Source organism: Fusarium pseudograminearum, chromosome 2 (assembly GCF_000303195.2).
Source record: "Fusarium pseudograminearum CS3096 chromosome 2, whole genome shotgun sequence".
In the NCBI taxonomy this organism is placed as follows: Eukaryota; Fungi; Ascomycota; class Sordariomycetes; order Hypocreales; family Nectriaceae; genus Fusarium; species Fusarium pseudograminearum.
In genome coordinates this window covers 8,023,861-8,048,324 of record NC_031952.1, presented here as the reverse complement: position 1 = coordinate 8,048,324, position 24,464 = coordinate 8,023,861, and the positions used below count along the sequence as shown (strand labels likewise).

At 48.9% G+C, this 24,464-nt stretch overlaps 7 protein-coding genes across 7 annotated transcripts; 3 read left to right on the top strand and 4 right to left on the bottom strand.

Annotated features, from left to right (window-relative positions):
• Positions 1-117: 117 nt before the first annotated feature.
• Positions 118-585, bottom strand: FPSE_09923 (uncharacterized protein; the record flags this gene model as incomplete). Its single annotated transcript, XM_009263040.1, has 2 exons — positions 118-139; positions 191-585. The coding sequence occupies 2 exons, from the start codon at positions 583-585 to the stop codon at positions 118-120; spliced, it is 417 nt and encodes a 138-aa protein (XP_009261315.1).
• Positions 586-1,204: 619 nt separating this feature from the next.
• Positions 1,205-2,626, top strand: FPSE_09924 (uncharacterized protein; the record flags this gene model as incomplete). The annotated part of the gene is made up of 1 exon (XM_009263041.1): positions 1,205-2,626. The coding sequence occupies one exon, from the start codon at positions 1,205-1,207 to the stop codon at positions 2,624-2,626; it is 1,422 nt and encodes a 473-aa protein (XP_009261316.1).
• A 371-nt stretch (positions 2,627-2,997) lies between these two features.
• On the bottom strand, positions 2,998-3,978 carry FPSE_09925 (uncharacterized protein; the record flags this gene model as incomplete). Its single annotated transcript, XM_009263042.1, has 1 exon — positions 2,998-3,978. One exon carries the CDS (start codon positions 3,976-3,978, stop codon positions 2,998-3,000), a length of 981 nt encoding a protein of 326 aa, XP_009261317.1.
• Positions 3,979-4,240: 262 nt separating this feature from the next.
• On the bottom strand, positions 4,241-5,865 carry FPSE_09926 (uncharacterized protein; the record flags this gene model as incomplete). Its single annotated transcript, XM_009263043.1, has 4 exons — positions 4,241-5,075; positions 5,132-5,257; positions 5,313-5,549; positions 5,594-5,865. The coding sequence occupies 4 exons, from the start codon at positions 5,863-5,865 to the stop codon at positions 4,241-4,243; spliced, it is 1,470 nt and encodes a 489-aa protein (XP_009261318.1).
• Positions 5,866-6,747: 882 nt separating this feature from the next.
• On the bottom strand, positions 6,748-7,694 carry FPSE_09927 (uncharacterized protein; the record flags this gene model as incomplete). Its single annotated transcript, XM_009263044.1, has 2 exons — positions 6,748-7,284; positions 7,332-7,694. 2 exons carry the CDS (start codon positions 7,692-7,694, stop codon positions 6,748-6,750), a joined length of 900 nt encoding a protein of 299 aa, XP_009261319.1.
• Positions 7,695-8,117: 423 nt separating this feature from the next.
• FPSE_09928 (uncharacterized protein) lies at positions 8,118-9,717 on the top strand (the record flags this gene model as incomplete). The annotated part of the gene is made up of 3 exons (XM_009263045.1): positions 8,118-8,462; positions 8,519-8,758; positions 8,827-9,717. The coding sequence occupies 3 exons, from the start codon at positions 8,118-8,120 to the stop codon at positions 9,715-9,717; spliced, it is 1,476 nt and encodes a 491-aa protein (XP_009261320.1).
• Positions 9,718-16,189: 6,472 nt separating this feature from the next.
• On the top strand, positions 16,190-23,956 carry FPSE_09929 (uncharacterized protein; the record flags this gene model as incomplete). The annotated part of the gene is made up of 4 exons (XM_009263046.1): positions 16,190-20,131; positions 20,228-20,936; positions 20,987-21,941; positions 21,991-23,956. 4 exons carry the CDS (start codon positions 16,190-16,192, stop codon positions 23,954-23,956), a joined length of 7,572 nt encoding a protein of 2,523 aa, XP_009261321.1.
• Positions 23,957-24,464: the final 508 nt, after the last annotated feature.

The window sequence follows — 24,464 nt, the reverse complement described above, 5'->3', positions numbered from 1 at the left end:
ACTTATGTGGCTTGTACTCGTTTGTGATAGATCTTTAATAGAGCACATGGAAGATCAGTTGGCTGTCGCTTTGATGTGAACGATATAAAACGTGTCTTGAAAGTATTGATGAGGTTATCAAGAGGTGTAGTAAGACAACCTGTTAATGGTTAGACGACGACGACTCAAAGCATATATCAATAAAACTCACTCAATCAAGTTCCCATCCGGATCACGAACATAAATACTCTTAATCCCTCCCATAGCACCAGTCCTAGCAACAACCCCTCCCCCCTCAAGGACCTTGATACCCTCCTTCTCAAATTCCGTGATTAATTCTTGCAAATCAGTCCCTTCCTCAAGGATAAAGCACAGATCAGTAGTCCCAGGCAGAGCCGTTCGGGCCTTGGGCTCGAATTCGTTACCGCGCTGGTGAAGGTTGATCTTGTGAGTGCCGAATTTCAAGGCGTGGCGAGGACTGGATTCGGGGCCGAAGGGTTCGTGCTTCATGCCCAGGTACTTTGTGTACCATGCTATTGTGGCTTGGACGTCATGACAGGTTAGGACGAGGTGGTCGATGTCTTTTACTATCGCGAAGGAGGACATTTTGGAGATTGTTATGGAGGTTGTTGAGAGGGTGAAGTTGTGACGTGATTGAAGATGAGTGGGGAAATGCCGTAATACTATGGATAAAAAGAGCCGCAAATACTGGCTCAAATTGGTCTGGCTTGACCTGTTGGTTTTGGCTTTGGTGGTCCCTGTTCTTAGAGTATCAGGAAATTAGCTGCCAAAAGCACAAGAGACGAAATTAGTACATCAGTTTATACTACTTCGGTCAAACTTAGGCTGTTCATATTTGTACTCCAAGACTTAAGGCCAACATCTACACTACCCATCTATCCATTAGACAACCTACCCAGTTTATCTCTCATGATCCGTATTACCAGCCATCAAATTTCTGCCTACTTGGGTTGCCACTATTCCCAGGCACCAGTCGCTTATATCCACTTGGCGTTGTCTTCAAATTAATTGACGGACCAACAACTCACGCTAGAGCGTTCAGGGGTTCGAAATAAATCCAGATATAATTGAGCCATGTCGCCGACAACAATTATTCTCATCGACGTCTTCTGGCGAGACGTTACTTTTCAGTTGAAAAAGAGATGCCCATAACAGTGCGCAACAAGTTCAACAATAATTCTCATTACTATTTTTGTTAGCAGCCATGTCTTCTACATACCCAGGCCTCGAGGGTCTTCCTGCCGAGATTCAACTCAGCATATTCTCTCAACTCCCAAATCACAATCTCGCCCAGCTGGCTTGTACTTCCAAGCACCTCAGCAACATTGTAATCCCCCTGATTTGGACCGATGTTGAATTCCATGCTGTTGGATTCCATGAATCCTCCTCTGAACTCAACGTTCCTCCTCCTTTTCGCAGTCCCAGCGGTCGAAAATGCCATCCAGAATCGGGATGGAACCATGGCGACTTGAAAGCAGAGGCTTTCTTCAACACTCTGCAAACTCTGCACGCCGAAAATCCAGCCCGCCTGGAGCACGTTGCAAAGCGAATCAAGCACATGTGCACCGTTGTTGACCCCTGTTGGTTGCCAAGGACTCGAGATTATGTAGAAATCTACCCGGATACTATTCGAGTCTGGGAGCTTCTCCCTTACATGACCGGCCTTGAGACTCTGGAAATCTACGCTAGAGAGTTCCAGTACCTCGATCAGACAGACGGAGAAGACCCCCCAGTGGAGCAGATCAAAGGTCCTACACCTCGACTTCGCTTTGTAAGGCTTTCAGGTTATGTGCCCAGAACTCTGCCTGCGTGGGCACTCAAGGCCGGTGATACTCTTGAGCGTTTGGAGCTTGGCATGTTGGATCGTCCGATTTCCACGTCCAATACCTCACATCCCGACTACTCCCCTCTTCCTCACGAAAAGATTCAGAAGGAAATCGACTATGAGGATAGTGAGCCAGATTCCGACGACGATGAGTCAGACTGGGGCAGTCTGAGGGGTGAGGCTGTTATCCCACGTCCATTAGGAGGATATCTATCATCCTATCAAGACAGAGGTCTAAATCTGCCCAAACTCACACATCTCCACCTCTCTCAACCCGCAGAGTCCGACTACGAAGACAGCTGTAACGAGTACACTTGGTCCACACGTGCTGAAAAAGCCTGCCACAGTGACTGGCGTCAGATCCTCCAAGCATCCCTACCCACGCTCAAAACACTTGCCCTGGAGCAGCGTCCTGCAGCAGACTACATCGAGAATGACGGCATAGCCGAGTCGGAATGGATGGAGGATAAGACTACGGCAGCAGCTAGCGAAAACCTGCTCAACATGGCCCGAACGGTCTTGGAAGCAGACAGAAGCCAAGGATCCCTGCAGAGCGTGTACTTGTATGGCATTTACGTTGGAGAGCTGGACGAAGAGGAAGGACTGCCTGATCCGACGGGACCTTTGGGTCGGTTCATGCAGTTTTTGAGAGGTTGTGGTGCTGAGTGTGAGGCTAGGCTTGGGCAGTGGTGTTTCTTTGATAAAAGCCCCGGTGTGGCGATGTGGGATGCTGAATGTGAGACTGGATATGAAGATGACGACGAAGGCACGAAGTGGGATGAGGTATTATGCATTGTCTAGGGAATGACTTTATAGTATGTACTGGTATGAATTGATGGACCTGACAAGTAACATAATTGTTGTCTTCTAAGGTTCAGTATATTTCCAGAACCCTGGCCTAAAATCCCTTTCCATATATTACAGATTAATGACTCACCAACGTTGTCTTTTATGCTTCAAGTAGTTGACCTTTCTCATTAAGAAATATCCTTCAAAGAACAAACAAGAGTGTCTCATTATATTCATACATGCATATATATTGTGATAGAGTATAAAACAACCCAAACGATGAATAGGTTCTCATCTGATGTATGCTGCAACGCTGATATCCATAGTCCTTTAGAAAGAACCATTTAACGACTACTCGAAGTGTGTTATCTATATATAATCTTTCAATGTCGACCGTAAACAGGAGTCCCTTCCCAAATACTGTCATCCATGTCGTTCATCTCATCCTGTAATCTCCCGACTTCCTTCCAGCATTCATCCCTTCGAAAAGCATCAGGCCATCCAAACCTGCGATAAAGCTTCCTAGCAAAATTGGCATTCTCGTAAACGGAGATCTCCGGTCCCTGCCTCAGAAACTCCTGCTCAGTGATCGTATCATCGTCCTCTGGCACTTCCTCATACTCTTGAGTAACAAAGCTAGGAGGACCTGGAAACAACTCCAACTTTCGATATCTCTCCTTGAGGCTGTTGAAGTAGACCTGAATATCCACCGGATCTTCTGGATCGCCTCGTATATCGCAGTCGATAATCTCGCCATCCTTGGCATTTAGCCATAACATACGGCCACCGCTTTCTCGTCCTTCGGCAAGGCGGATGAAGTTTCTTCCATCTGCTTCACCTCTCGTGGAAACGAATTCATAGTCTTCTGCCCACCACATCTCTTCCTCAAAGTCCTTGAGAGAGTATTCGGGGATATCGCATAGTTGGGATTTATAGAGGAAACCAATTGACCAGAAGGACTGCTTGAAGTAGGGGATGTGACAGATAAGGTCGAGGACGTATTCGGATTTGTCCAAGATTGATAGTGCTTCAGGTGTGAGGTTCTGCCATCCTTCTGGTGGAGCTGTTTTGAGATTTGCAGCATCGAAGTGAAGAGTTGTTAGGAAGTTGTAAAAGTCGATAATAATGGCGACTAGTTCTTGGGTGGTGTAGGCAGGCTCTCTTCTGGGGAGATCTTCTGAACCCGCTTCGCTTCCATCATCATCTTCATCTTCATCATCTTGAGATTCATGGTTTGAAGTTTGTGAAGACGCATTCTCGTAGGCCAATGATGCTTGTGTCGATCCTTCCGAAGCCGACGAAGATCGTCGTTCTGATGGTAACCCACCAGGGAAGTTTGCATCCCCAGGCTGATTTTGAGCCATAACGAACAATTGTAGATGGTGAAGAGTATTAGATCCTCTTCCTTTAGTTGAAGAGATACTACAAGATATTTATAACTTGACTAACTCAGAGGCTAAAGGAAAAGAATTGTCGTTGCTGCCTTGGGTGTGGGTTTCGATGAGTCAGCAGAGAATGTGCTTAGAATCTGATAAGATCTTATCATGAGTGGATGAAGATGTAAATGAAGAATTATTTATTATACATAAGACATAACCTAACATAAGATGACCATATCTCGTCTAACTACGCCGACCGATCGATAAACTTGATCACCTTCTGCCCCGTCTTGCTCAACTCAAATCCAGTCAGCCCCTCAACGAAGGTAACCTTGAACTTGTGCTGATTAGGAGGATAAATATTGAGGAAAGTATTCAATCGAGACAGAGCAGCTTGTCTACAAGTCTCGTCTTCTTTGCATAGGAGGCGAATCTCTAGAAAGGCCTCTAGAGATGGCTCCATCTTGCTCAGAATCACCTGCCACTGGAGAACCCCGTACTGTTCCTCAGAGAGCAACGTAGCTAGGTTGTCAAAGCGGGTGTCGAATCCATCCCACATGAAGCTGAAGCGTCGGTCGCGACCATGTAGACGGAGGACGCGGAGGTAGGGTAGGTCAGATTGAGGAATTTGGGAACGGGTTTCCTCAGGAAGAGGATGGAGGGATCCCACGTCGCCTGTTACATAACGTACGACAGGGTTGCGAAGACGCGCTAGTACAGTTTGCGCGATCACTCCTGTCTCTCCTTCAGAGAGAAGCTCTGGAACAGGGATCTCTTTGTTCTCTGCGTAGTCAAGTGGCAGAATCTCAATCAGTGTCATGCGGGTGTCGATGATAAAGTCGTTGTATGTCGCGTCTGGTTCAGAAGGAGTAAGTTCCGGTGTACTTACTCCATACGGACCAGCCTCTGCGCTACCCAGTACCGAGCAGATCTTGACAGGGCCAAGAACATCATAGATGTGTGCCTTTTGCGCCACAGTGAGTGCTTCGGAAGTGTAGATGATCTTGTTCAATTTGATCTTATCTCGGTCCTCTTTCAAGGTTGAGATGTAATGGACCACTGATACGATATGGCTCCCATCGCTACAACAATTAGAGCTCCAACTCGAAGATGACGGGGTATGGGAAGTGGCACTTACCCCGTAAGGACGTTCACGTTGAACTCTTTCAGTAAACTGACAGTTTCGGCTGGCTTACTATAGCTCCCGGCCGCGAGAACCGAAGCGCCAGCGTTCTCCATGGTCTCCAGCGTCAGGTCTAGTGATCTACACTTTGTCAATGTTGCGTTTCTTGTCAATCATAACTTGCACGTTCACATACCGGTAGAGACTGCCTCCGCAATGGGTCGTGACAACCCAGTCACCACGCTCAATGAGACCGGTCTTGCTCAAGAAATCTCCGAAATAAGCTCTATGGCGACGATTCTCCATCGCATCAGTTGCGAAGAACAGCGGTCTCGATAGAGTGCTGCCGCCACCGGTAGTACTTGTGTAGACATTGTGACGGTATGTGTTTTCCGGGCTGATATCGTTGACTAGCCTCTCGATTACATCGTACCTGAGAGTGTTAGATGGTTTTGAAGAGTGCATCGGGATACTCACAGATCTTGCTTGTGAAGTAAAGGTCGTGCTTTTAGTTCAGCTTCTTCAGGTGTCAATGAAGACGTGCCCCGGGGTGTCAATGTGAGAAGGTTAAAGAGAGGCTTGATCAAACTTCTGCTTATGTAGTTGGGCTGGGAATTCTGAACAGAAGCTTTCTCACGAGCGACGCGAATAGCTTCATCATTTGGTGGGTATTTGGCATCAGAGTAGAAAGGGTGTGTCTTGGCGACCACCAACACGTCAGTCAAGGAGTACAATTTGCTTGAATCCATGTTGTCCGGTCAATTGGGAAGTGGGAAGTGGGAAGTGAGAATGATCTGACAAATTCGGCTGCTAGATGCTTGTGGTTGTAGTCTAACTACTCTGTAGGCAGGTCTTATACGCGTGTATAAGCATGTAAGGGCAAGACGAAAACAGAGCCAACCTTGAGAGCACGGGGGCACAGTAAAACACTGAGTGGTTCGAACGCTGTTTCTGACGTTCACCGCGAAATGCTATTGAGAAATTGGCTAATGCATGCTCCCTTCGGGTGTCACAAATGACAAGACATGATCCGCCCACGCAAGAGACCGAGGGAGGTGTAATCATACTAAGCTCAGGCGGCTTGAGCGGCTCAGACTCTTGGTGGCAGCAAATGTAAGAACGCCATCGAATAGAATCATTAAAGCCGTATCTCACCGGCAGTATGGGCGTGCTAGCATGGGTCCTGCATGAGATCTTCAGCAAGTTGTCAGCTGAAAGATCGCCAGGGCTAAAGCGGGTCGGGTCAAATAGACGGCCTGGACAGGGACAAGGTCTTGAGTTTAGAGACACGGCTCGATGGCATACCGAGACATTGCTTTCGGGTTGAAGAAATGAGGTGCTTGTGACGAACAGACTCGGGAGCCGTATCATGTAACACAGATGGATACTTGCATAGTAAAATTGATGATAGTTATTGCTTACGAGTCTTGACATCCAGAAGACATGATGGTGTCTCAGCCAGGAACCCACAGTCATCCAGTGGCGCAAAGTCTATGCACATCACAAAGCGACAAGCTACAATACGAAAGTCTAAAAAGATGATATTGACAAATTCCTTCAACACGGTGCATTCCGTATGTATGATTAAACACTAACTAAGCTATCTATCCAATACGCTACATAATTGTATTTTAATTATTGAAAGCACATGCATCCCATCTCACCCTCCGGAGATGGCGTTCCGGGTCCTTGATGTCATTCCGAGCGTGCAACCAACGACGATTGTCCATGAGAATGATAGACCCTTTCGGTAGATCCGACGATTTGAGATGCACGGTTGTGTGTGCCTGAACTTCGTGACGCATGAGCGCCTCTCTGAGTTCCTGCAGTGCGAGTCTCGCTCTGTCCGTTAATGGTGTGACGATGTCCTCTCTGAAACGAATCATGGTGGACTCGCCGTTTGACTTGAGGATGCTACCAATGATGTGTTTTCTGTCGGCATCTTTGATGAACTCTGGTGGAATCTCAATTCGGAATTCAGAGGACATGAGTGCCGCCTTGCTTTCCGGAGTGAGTAGTTCGTTGAGCTTCTCAACGTTCATGACGGATAGAGTTCCCCCTCCGTAACGATCATGCTGAAGGACTTGGAGGGCAAAATACCGTGGCAATGGGTCTTCATACGAGCAATCGGTGTGCCACGGAAATTCGGACATCGTTTCTGATCGTGCCTATAATTGTCAGAATGTGAAGTTATTTCGTATATATAGGAGCGTACTTGATGATCACTAGCCTGAAACATGGTTTTGCTGGGACGGACATCCCAGAACCAGCCCTGCTTCGCACTGTGGGATATGGGGAGACGATGGTTGTGGTGCTCGTGAAGACTTATGAGGAGCTGCTTCAGATATGAACTCGAGTCGTCACGAAAGCCGAGACTGATCTTGAGCATTCCCGTACGCTCAAGTTGAGAAGACACACGATCGACATGATCGCGATGTTGGGCATGAAAAAGGGAAGGAGCTTCCAGGACTGAGAGTGTGTGTTGTGAAGCCAGCGTAGCAAGGCCACGGGCTGGTTGGTAGGAATGATTCGAGGTGAGGGACCGTAGTAAACGGGGAGTACTTGAGAAGCGATACATGATGGGCGGAGTGATGAAGATGAGCTAGAGTGACTAAGGCCTCGATGGGGCTTCAGACTTATTAACATCGTCCATGGAAGGCGGGCCGGTACGAGTCTTCTTGTCTCTTAGTTTGTTGAGGTCTCTTTTCTCAAACATCCTGGTAATATCCGACATGAACCACGTCTTGCGCCGCGCCCTCCTATCTGAGATCATTGGCCTTAGCAATATCCACTACTAGGCAGGGAAGTCCGGCCCATTAGGTTTCCTTGATGTGGCTCTGACTATGGGATGGAGGTGATACCAAAGCGCCAAGGTTGACAGTCGACTACTGGTTCTCATTTCCTCTTACATAAATAGCCTCATAATGATCCTCTATTCCCCTGCTGTCATCTACCAGAACAACCCACCTTGAAACCTCAATCCCGAGTCCCAGCCTCCAAAATGCATACCCAGCAGCTGACACATATTGTTGTCGGCCCTGGTCCTGATGATGTTGCACCAATCACCAGTCACAACATCGACGTAGCCAGCTTCGCGCGAGAGGAAGCCCTTCTGCAAGAATCTGTCCTCAAGCTATGCCCTGCCAACCTCTGGCACAATGGCTCTTACGCCTCTGGATGTCCGCGTCCTGTCCTCGTTGGTGAACATCACCAGCAGCAGATGAAGGATCTGCATGAGGCTTTGACAGCAGCCATTGCAGATATTGTGCAACGATGGTGGAGTGACACAAATGCACGGTTCCCCGAACGCATGCCACTGGAGCCGAGAGAAGAGGAGCTACTGCAAGTAAGTGTTTCCAAGTCACAGATGATTCCGAGAAAAGGCATTGTAACAAGTCATAGTGGATCGAGACACAGGTTGAGATCGGCAACTTGGCTCCATTCTCCCAGCGTCTTGGCTCATGGCGCCCTGACTTTCTGGTTGAAGAGACAGCCAAGTGTCAAGAGAACTACTGCATCACCGAGATAAATGCACGGTTCTCCTTCAATGGCTTCATGCACGAAGCGTATGGCCAGGAAGCTATCAATCGGAATGTGCGGGGTGAGGAAACAGGCCTCATTGGCGCGACAGAGCCAGGGATGGTAAGACAATGCAACCCCCCATGTCCTGTACGACTCTTGAATTCTGACAGGACTTTGTGTTTGTGTAGATCTTGCAAGGGTTGTTCAGCTTGTTCGATCCCAGCTATCCCTTGCATCTGCTCAAGGGCGACGAAAAGGGCATTGATATTCACATGTTTATCGATGCTGTCGAGCGTCGCTTTGGCATCAAGCCAAGACTTGTTACCCCGGAGCAGCTAAGATTACTCCCAGACGTGCGCAGTAAGACTGGATACCGACTTTGCTGCGTCGTAAAGGGTATTGATGAGCCGGCGGTAAACAGTTGGAGGTTCAAAGCCAAGAATGGGGAGGTCTGGGAAGAGATTCACCAGGTCGGGCTGGAACTGCACCAGCGGGAACTCGATGCATTGGATCTGGACGTTTTACGACAGATCAGTCTTCGATGCTTCAACGATATGCGTACCGTATTACTCGTGCACGACAAACGCATGTTGGGCATAATACGGCAAGAGTTGCCTAGGTTGATGGCCCGTGGCGTTCTGACCGAGACGCAAGCTGAGGCTCTTGAGAGTAACATCGTGGATACGATCCTCCCCGGTTCCACGGAATTGGACACTCTCATCCAAACAGGTCCCCAATTACGCCAGGGTTACATCCTGAAGCCCATACGCAGTGGCAAGGGAGATGGCATCATCTTTGGCGACGATCTGACAGCGGATGAATGGACGGCTCGTCTCCAGGGTCTCAGCTCCGCCAATATCATACCCGGAGTATCGTGTGTTGTGCAACGACGAATCGTTCCCATCGACTACGACCTTGTGTTACGTGCCTCGGTTGGAATGGTGCAATATCCATTGGTAGGTACATATCATGTCGCCAATGGTAAACTATTGGGGCTTGGAACATGGAGGGCCAGCGGAGGACGCATCGTCGCTGTGTCTTCTGGAGGATCATGGCTTTGCTCTGTGATGAGAAAGTAGAAGAGAGAGGTGCATTGGTTCAAGTAAAATTGCAGTGTTTAGTTTAATCAGATTATCTTTCTTGCGCCCTGGATATCGAAATTGAGTTCATCTAAGACATAATAGAATCCTGAATAAGGGAGGATATTTCAGCTATTGAACGCGTTGAGATAATCTTGGTTGCTATGACATAATTCTACATGCCTTTATTTTCTCCGCTGCATGTCTCAGTGCGTGTGCAACCGTGTGGCTGGCATCCACGGCATTGTCCGTTCAAACCCTGTCCTCCAAGCCATGTCTCGCGGAGACGGACCGAACCCTCGGTCCCCTTGATCGATAGTTTCGTCGATCGTTACAAGGGAGGTTTATACGCTAAAAGCCAAGGGCAAACTTAATGGACTAGATGGTAAACGTGTAAAGATGTAGAGTCATTACTCGTAGAGGTTGGGACATACTCAGCACATACCCGTAATTTACACTTCGTCAGCAACTTTTCAGATGTTTCAACATTGTCAACCATGAGTACAATACTACCGCTGACTTTGGGCAGCGCTGCATTAGCTGTGTCGCTACTATCGTGTTCACATGCGCTGCAGTCGGCTTTTCGCCAGTCGAAGAATGGTAAAGCGAGGGATCAGTTCTACCAAGACGATGACGGATGCGCCTCGCCACGATCGCTCACAGAGTTTACGAATAGAGGCGCCAAGAGCTTCATTGTCGTCTTCTCTGCCATCGGTGCTGGGTCTTGTATTGCGAATCTCGTGATAACTACACTTTATCATGATGGAGTTGAGTCGGTCGTTGAACCTGCATTGACGGTTGCTGCTTGGGTATGTTCATCTCTCACCCAATTGACTCAATCCCTAACATGTTCAGGCATTGGCTTTCATCCATGGCATCTGTATTTTCTTTCAGCACTCGCCTGTCAGAGCCCAGCAGTTGGGAGTTTGGTTACTATTCACTGCCCTAACATTGGTAGTGTCATCATTGCCTCATCTAAGATACCTATACACACATCGTCATCAGCTCCCAATCATCTCCATCATTTTCCCCATCATCAGCGCCTTATCCGCTGTCGCATTAGCTTTCGCAAGTACCTGTCTCCCAAGAAGACCTGAGGTATTCCACAGAAACTCTGCGATAGATCGACAATGGACTGTTTCTGTGCTGGAGCGCCTGACATGGACGTGGGTTCAGCCCCTCCTGCGTGAAGCTACACAGCGAGGCGATCTTGACACAGAGGATGTCCCCCGGGCAGATTCGCGATTGAGATCGCAAGACCTCAAGAAACAATGGGATCAATTGACACGACAAGAATCGCTGTTCCGCTCTATTGTAGCCTTGTATAAAGGCAGAATGGTAGTTCTATGGGTAGTCACTCTGGTCCGCTGTGCCGTGAGCATTCTTCCGTTCTGGTTCATGCTCAAGATCATCAATATTCTTGAAGCCGGGACAGCACGAGCAGATAATATGCAATTGATGGTGTTTGTTTTGCTCATGGCATTATCCAATCTGCTGGACTCGGTAAGTCTCTTTTGGTATCCTGCTACTACCAACTAACCATGTCTAGTGGATGGAAGGGTGGGCATACTGGTACTCCCTCGAGAGTCTCGCTTTGCCAATTCGGTCCCAAATCTCGGGCATCATTTTTGGCAAAGTCCTGCTAAGGAAGAACATCAGGACTGCAGGTGGCGACGAATCCGCATCTGAGACGGATGAAGAAGAAGACACCCCGTCCCTCAAATCTCACCAAGCGATTGTCAACTTGGTAGGTATCGACACAGAACGACTTTCCTACTTCTTCCAGTATCACTTCCTCATCATAGCCGGCGTGGTCAAACTCGTCGTCTTTTCCATATTCCTCCTTCGCATCCTAGGGTGGCTTCCCCTCATCGCGGGTATAATGGCATGGGCCCTCACCCTACCACTCAACACCTGGTTCTCTGGCAAAGTCCTCACAGAGTCGCGAGCATTGATGAGACATCGCGACATGAAGCTGTCCAAGATCAGTGAGGTTCTTACCGGCCTACGTCAAATCAAGTTCTCAGCTTTGGAGCGACAGTGGGAACGAAGGATACTTAAACTACGAAACGCTGAGCTGGCGACGTTGTGGAAGTTCTTCCTTGCTGATAGTGGCCTTTTCGCATGCTGGGTTATAAGCCCAATTCTGCTTGCTGTTGCGTCGCTGACTACCTATGTCCTTGTTCATGGAACACTGTTGCCTTCAGTAGCGTTTGTCAGTATCGGGATATTTAACAACCTCGAGACGACGCTTGGTTCTTTGCCAGAGCTGCTTACACTGGGACTCGACTCTATTGTTTCGCTGAAGCGAATAAGTGCTTATCTCGATGAGCCAGAGAACGAGACCGAGTTAACACTGAGCGATACCATTAGTTTTCACAATGCCTCTGTCGCTTGGCCTAGTAATGGAGCTTTGGAAGAGGGCGATTTTGTTCTGTCTGAACTCCGTCTATTCTTTCCCAACCATGAGCTATCTGTTGTTTCTGGCAAGGTCGGTACGGGAAAGACTCTCTTACTCTCTGCTATCTTGGGTGAAGCCGATCTGATCAGCGGCGCAATCCACGTCCCCAAGAAACAACAATTTCATAACAGCGACTGGATCATCCCAGGCTCAATTGCATACATCAGTCAGAATCCATGGCTCGAGAATTGCTCCCTCCGCGACAACATCCTTTTCGGTCTGCCGATGGACAAGTCAAGGTATAACCAGGTTCTTGAAGCATGTGCCCTATCCGAAGATCTCAAGTCCCTCCCGGATGGCGACGATACAGAAATTGGGTCGAACGGTGTTAATCTAAGCGGCGGCCAGAAATGGCGTGTCACACTCGCGCGAGCTGTTTACTCCCGTGCAGAGATTCTCCTCATGGAAGACATCTTTAGCGCCGTTGACTCTCATGTCGGTACTTGGATCTATGACAGGTGTCTTACAGGGGATATCTGCCAGGGACGTACGCGGATTATCGTCACCCATCATTTGAGCCTCGTCATGCCTGGTGCTTGCTTTGTGGTTGAGCTTGGTGACGGGGGAGTGATATACTCTGGACGTCCCAAAATTTCAGTACATCATCAGGAGGATGCATCGAGTAATGACACTGAAGACGACATGACTTTGATCGATGCGTCTGATGATGCTTTACTCTCTCACGGATCAGAGACCGAACATGTCAAGTCAGATGCTGCCCCGAAGAAGTTTATGCAAGACGAGATACGTCAAAAGGGCAACGTCAAGAGAAACGTCTATCTGACATACATCAAGGGGAGTGGCGGTTTACTTCCCTGGGCATTATGCATCGGCATTTATCTCGCATATCAAGCGGGAATTCTTGGGAGAGCTTGGGTTCTTCGTATCTGGACTGCCAAATCAAGCACACCGTCTGACACTCTCAACGCCCATCACATCTCCGGGTCTTCTTTCTCTACGACACTATTGCTTTCCCATCACTCGAAACATATTGCACCAGACCCCAACGTCATCTTCTATCTCAAGATTTATATCGCCATCTCTGTAGCTACTGCAGTTGTTGGTATTCTCAGATACCTGTCGGCATACTTTCTTGCTGTCAAGGCCAGCAAAAGCCTTTTTCAGAGGATGCTTTTCGCTGTGATGCATGCCCCCATGAGATGGCTTGACACAGTTCATTCCGGTCGCATCCTGAATCGCTTCACAGCCGACTTCAACATAATTGATGAGCGCATTGCCATGACATGGAGTCAATTCTTCTCGCATCTTCTAAGGCTCGTCAGTATCTGCGTTGCTTCTTGCTTTACATCTGCGTATCTTATCCCCCCAGCCGTCGTACTCTTAGCCATTGGTGCATTCATTGGTAACAAGTACCTGGTTGCCAGTCGGCCCTTGAAGCGTCTCGAAAGTAACGCAAAGTCTCCTGTGTTTGAGCTTTTCAATACGACTTTAGCCGGTATCTCGACTATTAGGGCGTTTCGGAGAACCCAGACGTATCTTGAGCAGATGCATAATAATCTGGATGCTTGGACCATGACTTCATTTTACATCCTTTTGGCCAACCGATGGATGAGCCTGCGCATGGCTCTTATCACTGCATTGTTCAGCATCACTGTTGGCGTTGTCATTATTGTGAAGCAAATTGATGCTGCACTAGCTGGCTTGGCGCTATCATTCATTCTGGACTTTTCCGAAAGTCTTCGCTGGACTATCCGATCATATGGAGACATGGAGTTGGAGATGAACTCGATGGAACGAGTGGTAGAGTACATGAACATCGAAACAGAATACCTTGGCGGGTTGAGACCGGCGGCTGCTTGGCCTAGGTCTGGTAGCGTTGAAGTCAAGGATCTAGAGGTTGCGTATGCGCCTGATCTACCACCAGTGCTCAAAGGTCTGTCGTTCAAAATCAAGCATGGCGAGCGTGTCGGTGTTGTTGGCCGTACCGGAGCGGGCAAGTCTTCAATGACCTTGGCCCTTTTCCGATTCCTGGAAGCGAGATCTGGGAGTATTGCTATTGACGGGGTGGATATATCGAAGCTCAAGCTGACCGACTTGAGATCCAAGATGTCCATCATTCCACAGGTATGTTTACAATGGCAATTGAACTACAGACGCTAACATGATCATAGCACCCTGTTCTATTCTCTGGAACGGTCCGTTCCAACTTGGATCCATTCGGTGAACACACAGACATACAACTCTACGAAGCTCTCACAAGAGTCCATCTCATCGGTCAAGAAGATACTCCAGACGGCAGCATGTTCAAAAATCTGTCAAGTCTGATCTCAGAGTCCGGTAGTAATCTCTCTCAAGGCCAACAGCAACTTCTCTGTATCGCCCGTGCTCTCCTCGCCGCTTCCAAGGTCATTGTTCTAGATGAAGCTACCTCTGCTATTGACATAGCTACAGATGTGTTGATACAAAAGAGCATTCGTGAGTGGTTTACTGATAGGACCATGATTGTTATTGCGCATCGATTGAGCACTGTCGCCGACTTTGACAGGGTACTTGTGCTTGATGGAGGGCGTATGGTGGAGTTTGGCACTCCGAAGGAGTTGTGGGAGAAGGATGGCGTGTTTCGAAGCATGTGTAAAAGGACGGGGAGTAATGAGGAGGAGAACTTGAGAAAGGTTATCATGGGTTGATATTGTAATGAACAATGCGCGTATATATTTATGGACAATTCTCTCTCAGCAATGAGAGTGAGGAGACTGCACCTCCCCATCACATTACACGTCTATCCGGACCATCCGCATCATGTGTACAGAGTAGCATTTCTCAATTGAGAGCATTGACCTACTTGGTGATCTACCCTAATGCCACTGCTCATGCCTCAGGGTATAAGGAAAATTAGCGGCTTAAAGCATGAAAGACAAAATTAGCAGGTCAGCTTATGCTACTTAGACTAGGCTTCTTAGACTACTTATCTCTATACCCTAAGAATTGGGAGGCCAACTCTTCTGTCACCAACAGGAAGTCCTGATGGTCTAGATAAACGACTGTAGACAGGGACCAAGATAGACCAAACCAAAGACAGGGGTACCCTTTTCCTTTCCCCATTTCTGCTTAGAGCGCGCCATCCGTACATAGATAGGCGAAGTCCACGTGGTCAGCAGCTGTCAAAAATCCCAATCTCGCGATGCCTGCTTTTTCTGATCTAGTGGCGGTGGCGCCGCACACTACCATGATAAGCCCTCTGGTCATGTCACTGTAGCCGTTTTTATGAGCCGGCCCATTCACAAATTCGAGCTTTAACAATTAGCACAAATGGCTCTGCATCCTTGCAATTGAAACATGGTTTGCCGATGACGGGGTGAAGAAGACTGGTAGCCGTGAAGTTAACTCTGGATAGCTTACTTCTATGACTTGGTACCAAGAGAGTTTCAGACTTAAAGATCTATCCCAGTTTTCTCTATACGAAAGACTATCCCAACGAACACCTTGGCGATCTCTTGGCAGATGCCCAGAGTTACCAGCAGTTCGGATTGACCCTGAAAGAAGTCACCAGCTAAGTCGGATTGGTTCCAGTCCCCTGGCTAAAAAAGATGAGACGATGGGACCCTTCACCGTTGAGTTCTTACCCAAACCGGTATATTTCTCCGTCATGACAGAATTCTTCCGGAGCTAAGTCCATCACGGCCGAGTCCTTTCCATATTGTCTCTCGACCGTTGCAACTGTTTCGACGTTTCATTCGCTTGCTTTATTTCTAGCCTCTATTAACAGTCGATAGTCTTTTCTTCAGCTTCTGTCGTTTGCCGAGACTAGCTCTCGTGGCCGAAGCGAGGGATCCAGAACAGAATGGACTTACACGCGTGTGACGACGTCCATTTTCTCTCACGTTCGAGGCGTCAAGATCTTTTTGAATGGTGAGACCATTAATTTAATATCAGTACCCGTAGCCCCTGTAAGAATGTAACCTCTTTGCCAACGTACTTCGCTCTTTCGTTATCACTGCGTGTTGTCTCTTTCGTGCTGTTGTGTTGGATCACCAGGAAACACGGTTCACCATGGCCAGACTACTCTGGTTACTGCTTCCCTTTGTCGGGAGCAGTCTTGCAAAAGAAGGTTCCGTTGCCCATTCTCTCGTTAATTCTGCCTCTGGCCATTCCACTCTTTCCACTGCATCTTCCCTTCCTGTCACTCTTTTGGACGATCTCAATAAGAGAGATGCTCGTTCTTCTCCTTTCACGCCCCAAATCAACCCACTTGTTCGACGATCGTCGGCATGTAAACCTAGGAAACTTCCCCAGGGTGGCACTGTGATCGTCGGCTCGTCGATCGCGACAACCCACTCAACAACAACGACGACTGAGCTTATTGGCCTCACTACGTCGCTGACTGGATCTATTGCTTCTGAATCGTCTGGAAATCCCGTGGACTTGACCTCAAGTGGAACCTTGATCTCCAGTGCTGCGACTTCTATTGAGACATCGGCGGCCACCATCGGTAATGTAGATGCGAATACAGCTAGTGGATCATCTTCTGAGGTCTCGTTGAGTACTGAGACAACAACTGGACCTGGATCGTTTATATCGGCAACTCTCTCGGAGTCTAGTCTCGCTTCAGCCACTGGTGACAGTGCATCGGCCCCGACAACAGAGACCAGCCTGGGCATCTCTGAGGAGGGTACAACCACAACAGCCTTGTCCATTGACGATTCGACTACCACTGTTGCTGATAGTACCATTGCTGCTGATACTACTCCTGCCGTCGCAACTGAATCAGAGTCATTGTCCCTTGGGTCGACCACAGCATCGCCGGGTCTTCCAATCGATACAACGTCTTTTGAGTTCAGTGCCAAAGAGGCATCTTCGGAAGCAAGCGACACTTTCACATCTTCTCCGGAGAGCCAATCTTCTGAGACTTCACTTTCCTTGACCGAATTTCCTTCTTCATCTACAATCGCTTCATCAGACCCAGCAACTACATCAGAGAGTGCTGTTCCAACATCGACTGACTCTCCTTTAGTGCTCACAGTAGCCGCCGACGGCAGTGGAGATTACACAGCCATCAACGATGCCATCAAGGCTGCCCAAACCAGCGGTTACCCTACTGTTACTGTGCTCGCCGGTACATACACCGAGAACGTTGTTATCGCAGCCACACCTACTGTCACTATTGTCGGCGAGGCATCCAAGAAGCGCGATGGTTCCTCGGCTGTGATTGTCGACAATGGCGGTAACTCCGACCCTGCCCTCTCATTCAGCACCGCCTCCGCCGACGGCATTACATGGAGGGGCATCAAGTTCTTGAACTCTCTGGCTGATAACTCAGTTGGCGCTGTGTTCCTCCGCGGTTCAAAGAATGCCTTTTATAATTGTGAAATCGTCTCTGCTGGTATCGCCGCTATCACTGGCAGTTATGCATCCGGTATCATCGCCAACTCCTACCTGGAGGCTCAAGACAAGGTCATCTACAATTACCCTTCCCTCTACGTATACGGAACCACAATCACAGCGACCAAGTCCAACGGACTTCTCGTGTATAACAAGGGCGGTTTATCTGGAACTACCTTGTACAACTCAACCGTCGTACTTGACACTTGCCAAGTTGTCAAGAAGAGCGGAGCCACCAACACTCGCGTTTTCCTCGCCGCAGGAAATGGCGATGGCTCTGTGGTTGTCTACCGCGATTCAAGCTTTGCTTCGGGTTTCCTGGCTTCCTCTGGTGTCTATGTTGACTCCAAGACACAGTCTCCTTTGAACCGCTATGTCGAGTTTGGCACGACCGGTGATGTGACGGATCGTTCCAAATACGTTACTTTAATCACGGACCCCAAGGATCTATCTGACTATGAAGTCTCCGCGCTCTTCAAGAGTGCCTATCCCAGTGTGGCTGTATCGTCAGTCGATTGGATTGACGCTTCTGTCTTGAGTTCCATCAAGGCCAGCAACGCCAAGGACTTTAAGGAAGACACAACTACAACCACTGCCGCTCCAAGCGACGCTTCTTCAACCGAGTCCACTTCTACATCTACCACTGATGTATTATCTGCCGCATCGTCGGGTACTTCATTGATCACTTCTTCAGGCGTTTCTTCCGCCCCTGCTTCGGACCCAACCACCGCTGAGGCAGAAGATGCTACGACATCTGCAGAACCTACACAATCATCCTGTGCTCTACCCTCTGCAGTGCCTAGCACAGCCTTTGTTGTGGGTCCCAAGTCTAACCCATGCGCTTCTTATGACACAATTGCTTCTGCTGTGGCTCAGCTCCCCAATGATGCGACTTCCCAGTACATCTACATCCTAGCGGGCACGTACCAGGAGAAGGTGACAATCCAGCGAGTTGGCGCCACTGTTGTTCGTGGTCAGACCAGCGATGGCTCTTCGGCCAAGAACAACAAGGTCACCATCAGCTCTAGCAGCGGTGTTCTGTCAAGCAGTGGCGGATCCTCGGGAACAGCTACATTCTCTGCTAGCAAGTATGAGACCAAGCTTGTCTCCTTCTACAACATCAACTTCGAGAACGCATTCGAAGCCGCGACCAACAATGTTGCCCTAGCTGTCTATGCTAAAGGCAAGGTGGCCTTCTACGGCTGCGACATCAATTCGTCACAAGGAACTCTCTACCTTGATTATGGTAGCTTCTTTGCTAGTCATTCAATCCTGCGGGGAACCACTGACTTCCTTTGGGGTCAGGGAGCTGGTTATGTCTACAACTCTGTCATTGTCTCTAAAGGGACGACGACAGGTCAGGCCATCGCTGCTCACAAATTCCAGGGTCAATTCGGAGGTTCGCAATTTGTGTTTGACCTATGTGCCGTTGTGCCTGAGACCAACTCTGTACCTGAAGGCAGCACATTCCTCGGTCGTGACTACAGCACAAAGTCCAATGTTGCATTTGTCAACTCTTTTCTCGATGCTCATGTAGCCTCCTCGGGATGGAAGGTCTCTTCTCCTTCAACCTTTTCTGGCACATTCACTGAAGGAAACAACACTGGGCCCGGATGGGATTCTTCATCTCGTATCTCTGCCGTCACTGTTGTGGACGACACTTCTTCGTTTAGTGCTGCTGCTATCCTGGGAGGAGATTCTTGGATCGACAAGGCTGCCATAGTGCCTTTTCAAGGATGGCCCGACTCCAAGTATGCCAAGGACACGGCCACTACTTCAGCTGCTGCCACTGCCACTGCCTCCGCTACTTCTAGTGCGACAGCTGGTGGATCTACCTTGACTGTCGCCCCCTCCCCCACAGGAGATCAGTTCAAGACTGTGGCATCTGCCCTTGCGGCTATTCCTGATGATGGCGAGGACTACACCGTCTTCATCAAGGCTGGTTCCTACAATGAGCAGCTCAACCTCAACAGAAACCGAGGACGAGTAACTCTTCGTGGCGAAACCAGCTTTGAGAACGATTTCACCCAAAACCAGGTCCTCATCTGGTTCAAATTGGGCTATGGCACCGGGGAGTCACGAAACGAGGAGACTCCTGTACTCTTCTGGAAGACAACATCATCATCAGCTGGACTCTCGCTGTACAATCTCAACTTCACCAACACTTACCCACAAACCCGTGACACGGCAGCTCTTGCGGCAGACTTCTTTGGCAACAACATGGCCGCATACGGTTGTGCATTCTCTGGCTATCAGGATTCCGTCCTTGTTAACCAAGGCGTGCAAGTGTTTTCCAACAGCTATCTCGAGGGCTCAGTGGACTTCATTTGGGGTTACAGCAAGGCCTACTTCCACCAGTGTTACATTGCGTCCAACGCCCCCAATGCCTATATCACCGCACAGAACCGCAAGTCTTCGTCATGGGCTGGCGGCTTCATTTTTGACACCTGCAAGGTGACGTACACTGATAGTTATGGTTCCAGCTTTGGTACAACATCTCTTGGTCGTCCTTGGTCTCAATATGCTCTGGTTGTGTATATGAACTCATTTCTAGACAAGCACATCTCTAAAACCGGATGGTCAACTTGGTCTACAAGCAGCCCCCAGATCTCTGTAAGTATACAACCAATCACTTCCCAGAGATTAGAATGACGTGCATTCAATCGAACCTAATGACCCTTATGATTGCACCATACTAAGACTTAGCAGGACGTGCTCTTTGGGGAGTTTAACAACGTGGGCCCCGGCAACTGGACCTCTTCCCGCGCTAGTTTCGCGACAAAGCTCACAGAATCCCAAGCTGTGGCATACAGTTTGGGATCCTTCATTGGTAGCACAAGTTGGCTTGACATGAAGGCGTACAATCTTGTGCCTAGTTACACGATTGGCGACTCTAGCGCAACTGAACCCGAGCCTGAAGTTGCGTGGCCATCTCATCCTTCCGACGGAACGACACCCCCCAAGAACGCTGTTCTTGTGTCTGTTGACGGAGAGAAGTCGGGCTCATACTCAAGCCTCACTGACGCACTCAAGAGTCTTCCCAAAGACTCCACTTCTCAAGTCATCTTCGTCTACCCCGGTACATACGAGGAGCAGGTTCCGTCCATCAACCGACCTGGTCCTGTCACCATCATCGGGTACACTGAGTCTGAGCCCGGAAAGACGTACGCCAGCAACCAAGTCACCATCACTCAAGCCAAGGGGCTCTCAGTTTCTGGTACAATTCCTGCGGGTCGCAACAACGCGGACACAGCCACCATTGCAACAGCCAGTACCAAGATCGCTTTTTACAACGTCAAGTTCATCAACACGGATAACCTGGACGGTGCGACGCCCAGCTATGTTACTCTCGCTGCCAGCGTCTATGGCGACAAGATTGGCTTCTACGGATGTTCTTTCTTTGGATGGCAGGATACTTGTAAGTACAACTCTATCTCAGTCATTCGATCTGCTATTAACTTCTCGCAGTACTCACGGGAGCCACAGTGGGTTATCAGTACTACGAAAGTAGTTATATCGAGGGAGCGATTGACTTTGTCTGGGGTTACAGCAAGTCTTATTTCAAGGGTTGTACCCTTGCTGCAAAACGTGCCAAGTCGGCGATCACCGCACAGAGCCGCAAGGACGCCAATGCGATCGGCGGCTACATCTTTGACCAGTGCCTTTTCACAGAGGCTGCTTCAGCCACGTCAGACTTGGCAGGCCAGGTCTATCTCGGCCGTCCCTACAGTGCTTATGCTCTTGTGGTGATCAAGAACAGTTACTTGGATTCCACAATTCAGCCTGCTGGATGGAAGATCTGGTCTGCGACTGACCCTCGTACTGATCACGTTACCTTTGCGGAGTATGCAAATGAGGGGCCAGGAAGCTGGGAGAAGAACTCGGCGGCGCGTGAGGCTTTTGGCTTCGCTACTCTCCTCACCAAGGATGACTACTCTCTCGAGTCTGTCATGGACAGCACTGACTGGATTGACAAGACTTACTGGGACTCGATCGTGACACCAAAGCCCAGCACGCCAGTCGTTCCTGTACCTGATCCCAACGCAGTCTACAGCGGAAAGACCCCGCCTCCCGGTGCCTACATTGTGTCTAAGGAAGCTATCGATGGAGTTACGACTTACAGCACGATCCAAGCTGCGATCGATGCTCTTCCCGTCTCGAACAAGGTCACCCCGACTGTCTTTATTTACCCTGGTACATACAAGGAGCAGATCATTCTGAGCAGATCTGGAACGACCTTCTTCATTGGATATTCCGAGTCTCCAGATGACTACAGCAAGAACCAGGTAACCATCACGTACGACAAAGGCATCGACACGCAGGCGGACGCGTCAAACTCTGACTCGGCTACCTTCTATGCAACCGGAAACTATTTCCAGGCTGTCAACATCAACTTCAAAAACACCTTCGGCACAGCAACCAAGTAAGTATGAGCGATTTACATGTGCGGACATGTACTAACAAGTTTACAGCTACGCCAGTCTCGGATTTGCGGTCAAGAGCAGCAAGTTTGCTTCTCTCTATGGTTGCCAGGTATACGGAAACCAGGATGCTCTCTTGGTCAATGGCAACCTTTTCGCTTACAACTCAATCATCACGGGAAACATTGACATGATCTGGGGTTCTGGAGCAGGATATTTTCTAAAGTCTAGGATCGCACCCAATGCGGACAAGATTGCATTGACAGCGAACAAGAAGGGAACTAACGCCGGCCCTAACGGCTTCGTCTTTGATCAATGCACGGTCGCGCCCGCAGACGGAGCGTCCTTCTCGACTATCTATCTCGGCCGGCCGTGGGATCAATGGGCGCGCGTTGCCTATATCCAGTCGGAACTCAGTGCCTCTATAGCCGCTGTCGGCTGGACTGCATGGACCAAGTCAGATCCTAGAACCGGAAATGTTATTTTTGGCGAATTCGACAACTCTGGACCGGGAGCCTCAACCGGTGGCCGTGCTTCCTTCGCTAAACAGCTGTCGAACGACGGGGTTGCGCAATTCCAATTAGGAACGTTCTTTCCTTCGACGAGCTGGATTAACATGACTCTCGTACACGCGTCGCCTTTCGATGCAGCTGTCGCCGCCACCCAGACAGTCGGTTCGACAACTGTCTACACTACTCAGACGGTCACATCGTCCCAGACTCTGTTCACTACTACCACCGGCGCCGATGTGACTATCACTGAGAAGTCTACATTCACTGAAGACATTGGAACGACTATCACACCTGATCCTACGACCAAGACCTCGATTGAGAAGACTACTGTCACCGAAGTGGCCCTAGTAACACAACCCGACAAGGTTGTCACGGTCAAGTCCACCGAGATTGTGGATGTTGGCAAGACCATCACGCCTGTCGCCGTTACATCAACCTCCACCCAAATCGTTGATGCAACGGTTACTTCCTGGGTCACATCATCCGCCAAGGCTGTCACCGCAACTTTAACGACTACAGCTGTTACGGTCACGCCCAAACCGGTTACTGAGAAGGTCGTCGAGCGAACTACAGTTGTTGTCAGCAAGACCACGACCCCCAAGGGCCTCACCGTTAAGGGTACGACGACTGTGACAGTTGGCACTGGTGGTGTCACCACGACATCCTTGAAGGCGACCACTGTCGTGTCTACCGTAGTAACAACGTCTACAAAGACTGTCAGCAAGACTACTACTCTCAAGTGCATACCCACACAGAACAAGCGGGACTTGGAGACAGAATCAACAGTTATCAAGCCTCGATCTGCCGTCGTTTTTGGAAATCCCTCTGTCAATCTCCTCTCTAGTCTAACTCGTCGTGAACTTGATCTCGGATCAATCAACCTTGAAGCACGCGCAGCCGGTCTTTCAACAGTTACTGTCACTCTTTTCACTACATTCACTACCAACGTCAAGACTTCCACAATGGCCGTTCCCGCTAGCACTTCCACGACTCAGGTCATCACCACAAAGACAATTGGAAAGAAGAGCACTCTCAGACCAGTCACTGTCATTGACGTCTCTACTTCCCTCGCAACAAAATACGCCACTTCCACCATCCCTGCATCAACATCAACAACAACAGTTGTCTCCACCAAGGAAAGTGGCAAGACCTCAACCCTCAAAGCCGCTACGACAACTGTTGTCGTGACTTCTACTTCTCATGTCACAAGCAAGAGGACCTCCACCATTCCCGCAAGCACAGTCACTATCCTGAAGACCCTCACCACGACACTACCCACCGGAACTGTCAAGGTCACCACAACAAGCACTGTTAAGCAGACATCTGCTGTGACTCTGGATCCAAATGTTGTCACAAACTGGACGACTGTCAAGTCTACAGTGAGGCCCTCTAGCACAGCGACTCTGAGGAACACTGTTTTCAAGACCAGCACATCGGTGGTCAGGGAGACAAAGACTAACTGGGCGACAAAGACCAGCCGGGGAGCGGCTGTTTGCACTGCCTAAGACGGAGGTTTCGATTCACATTGACTCTTTATGATTGTTAATATTTATTGGCGCGGCATTTCATCTTTTCTTTTGTCCTCAAAAAGAGATGCTCATAACAGTAATAACCCAGATGCTTAACATCATAATCGTTTATACATAGTTTAGTTAATTATTAATGTCTTTGTTGGTCCGGCCTTTGCTCCCATTTGTGTCCTGCTTTTCACCATTCAATGTTCAATGTTCTTTGAGTTCAACGGTTAGTCTAACTATGATATATCGTCCGGCGTCAGGTTTGATACCTGAGACTTGGACAGATCCAGTTTTTTTCTTTATCTACATACCTTTCGAGTTTACTGTAAAATTCTCAGGAGCTTAATGGTTGCTGAGGGCTGTGGATCATTTAGCCAACATGTATATCGTCAACGATCATCAAAGCATCCGATATTTCTGTTGACTCATCATAGATAAGGGATTCTTTCTTCGCACTGGCAATTTGTTTTAATCGTAACGTGATTATATGGCTAGG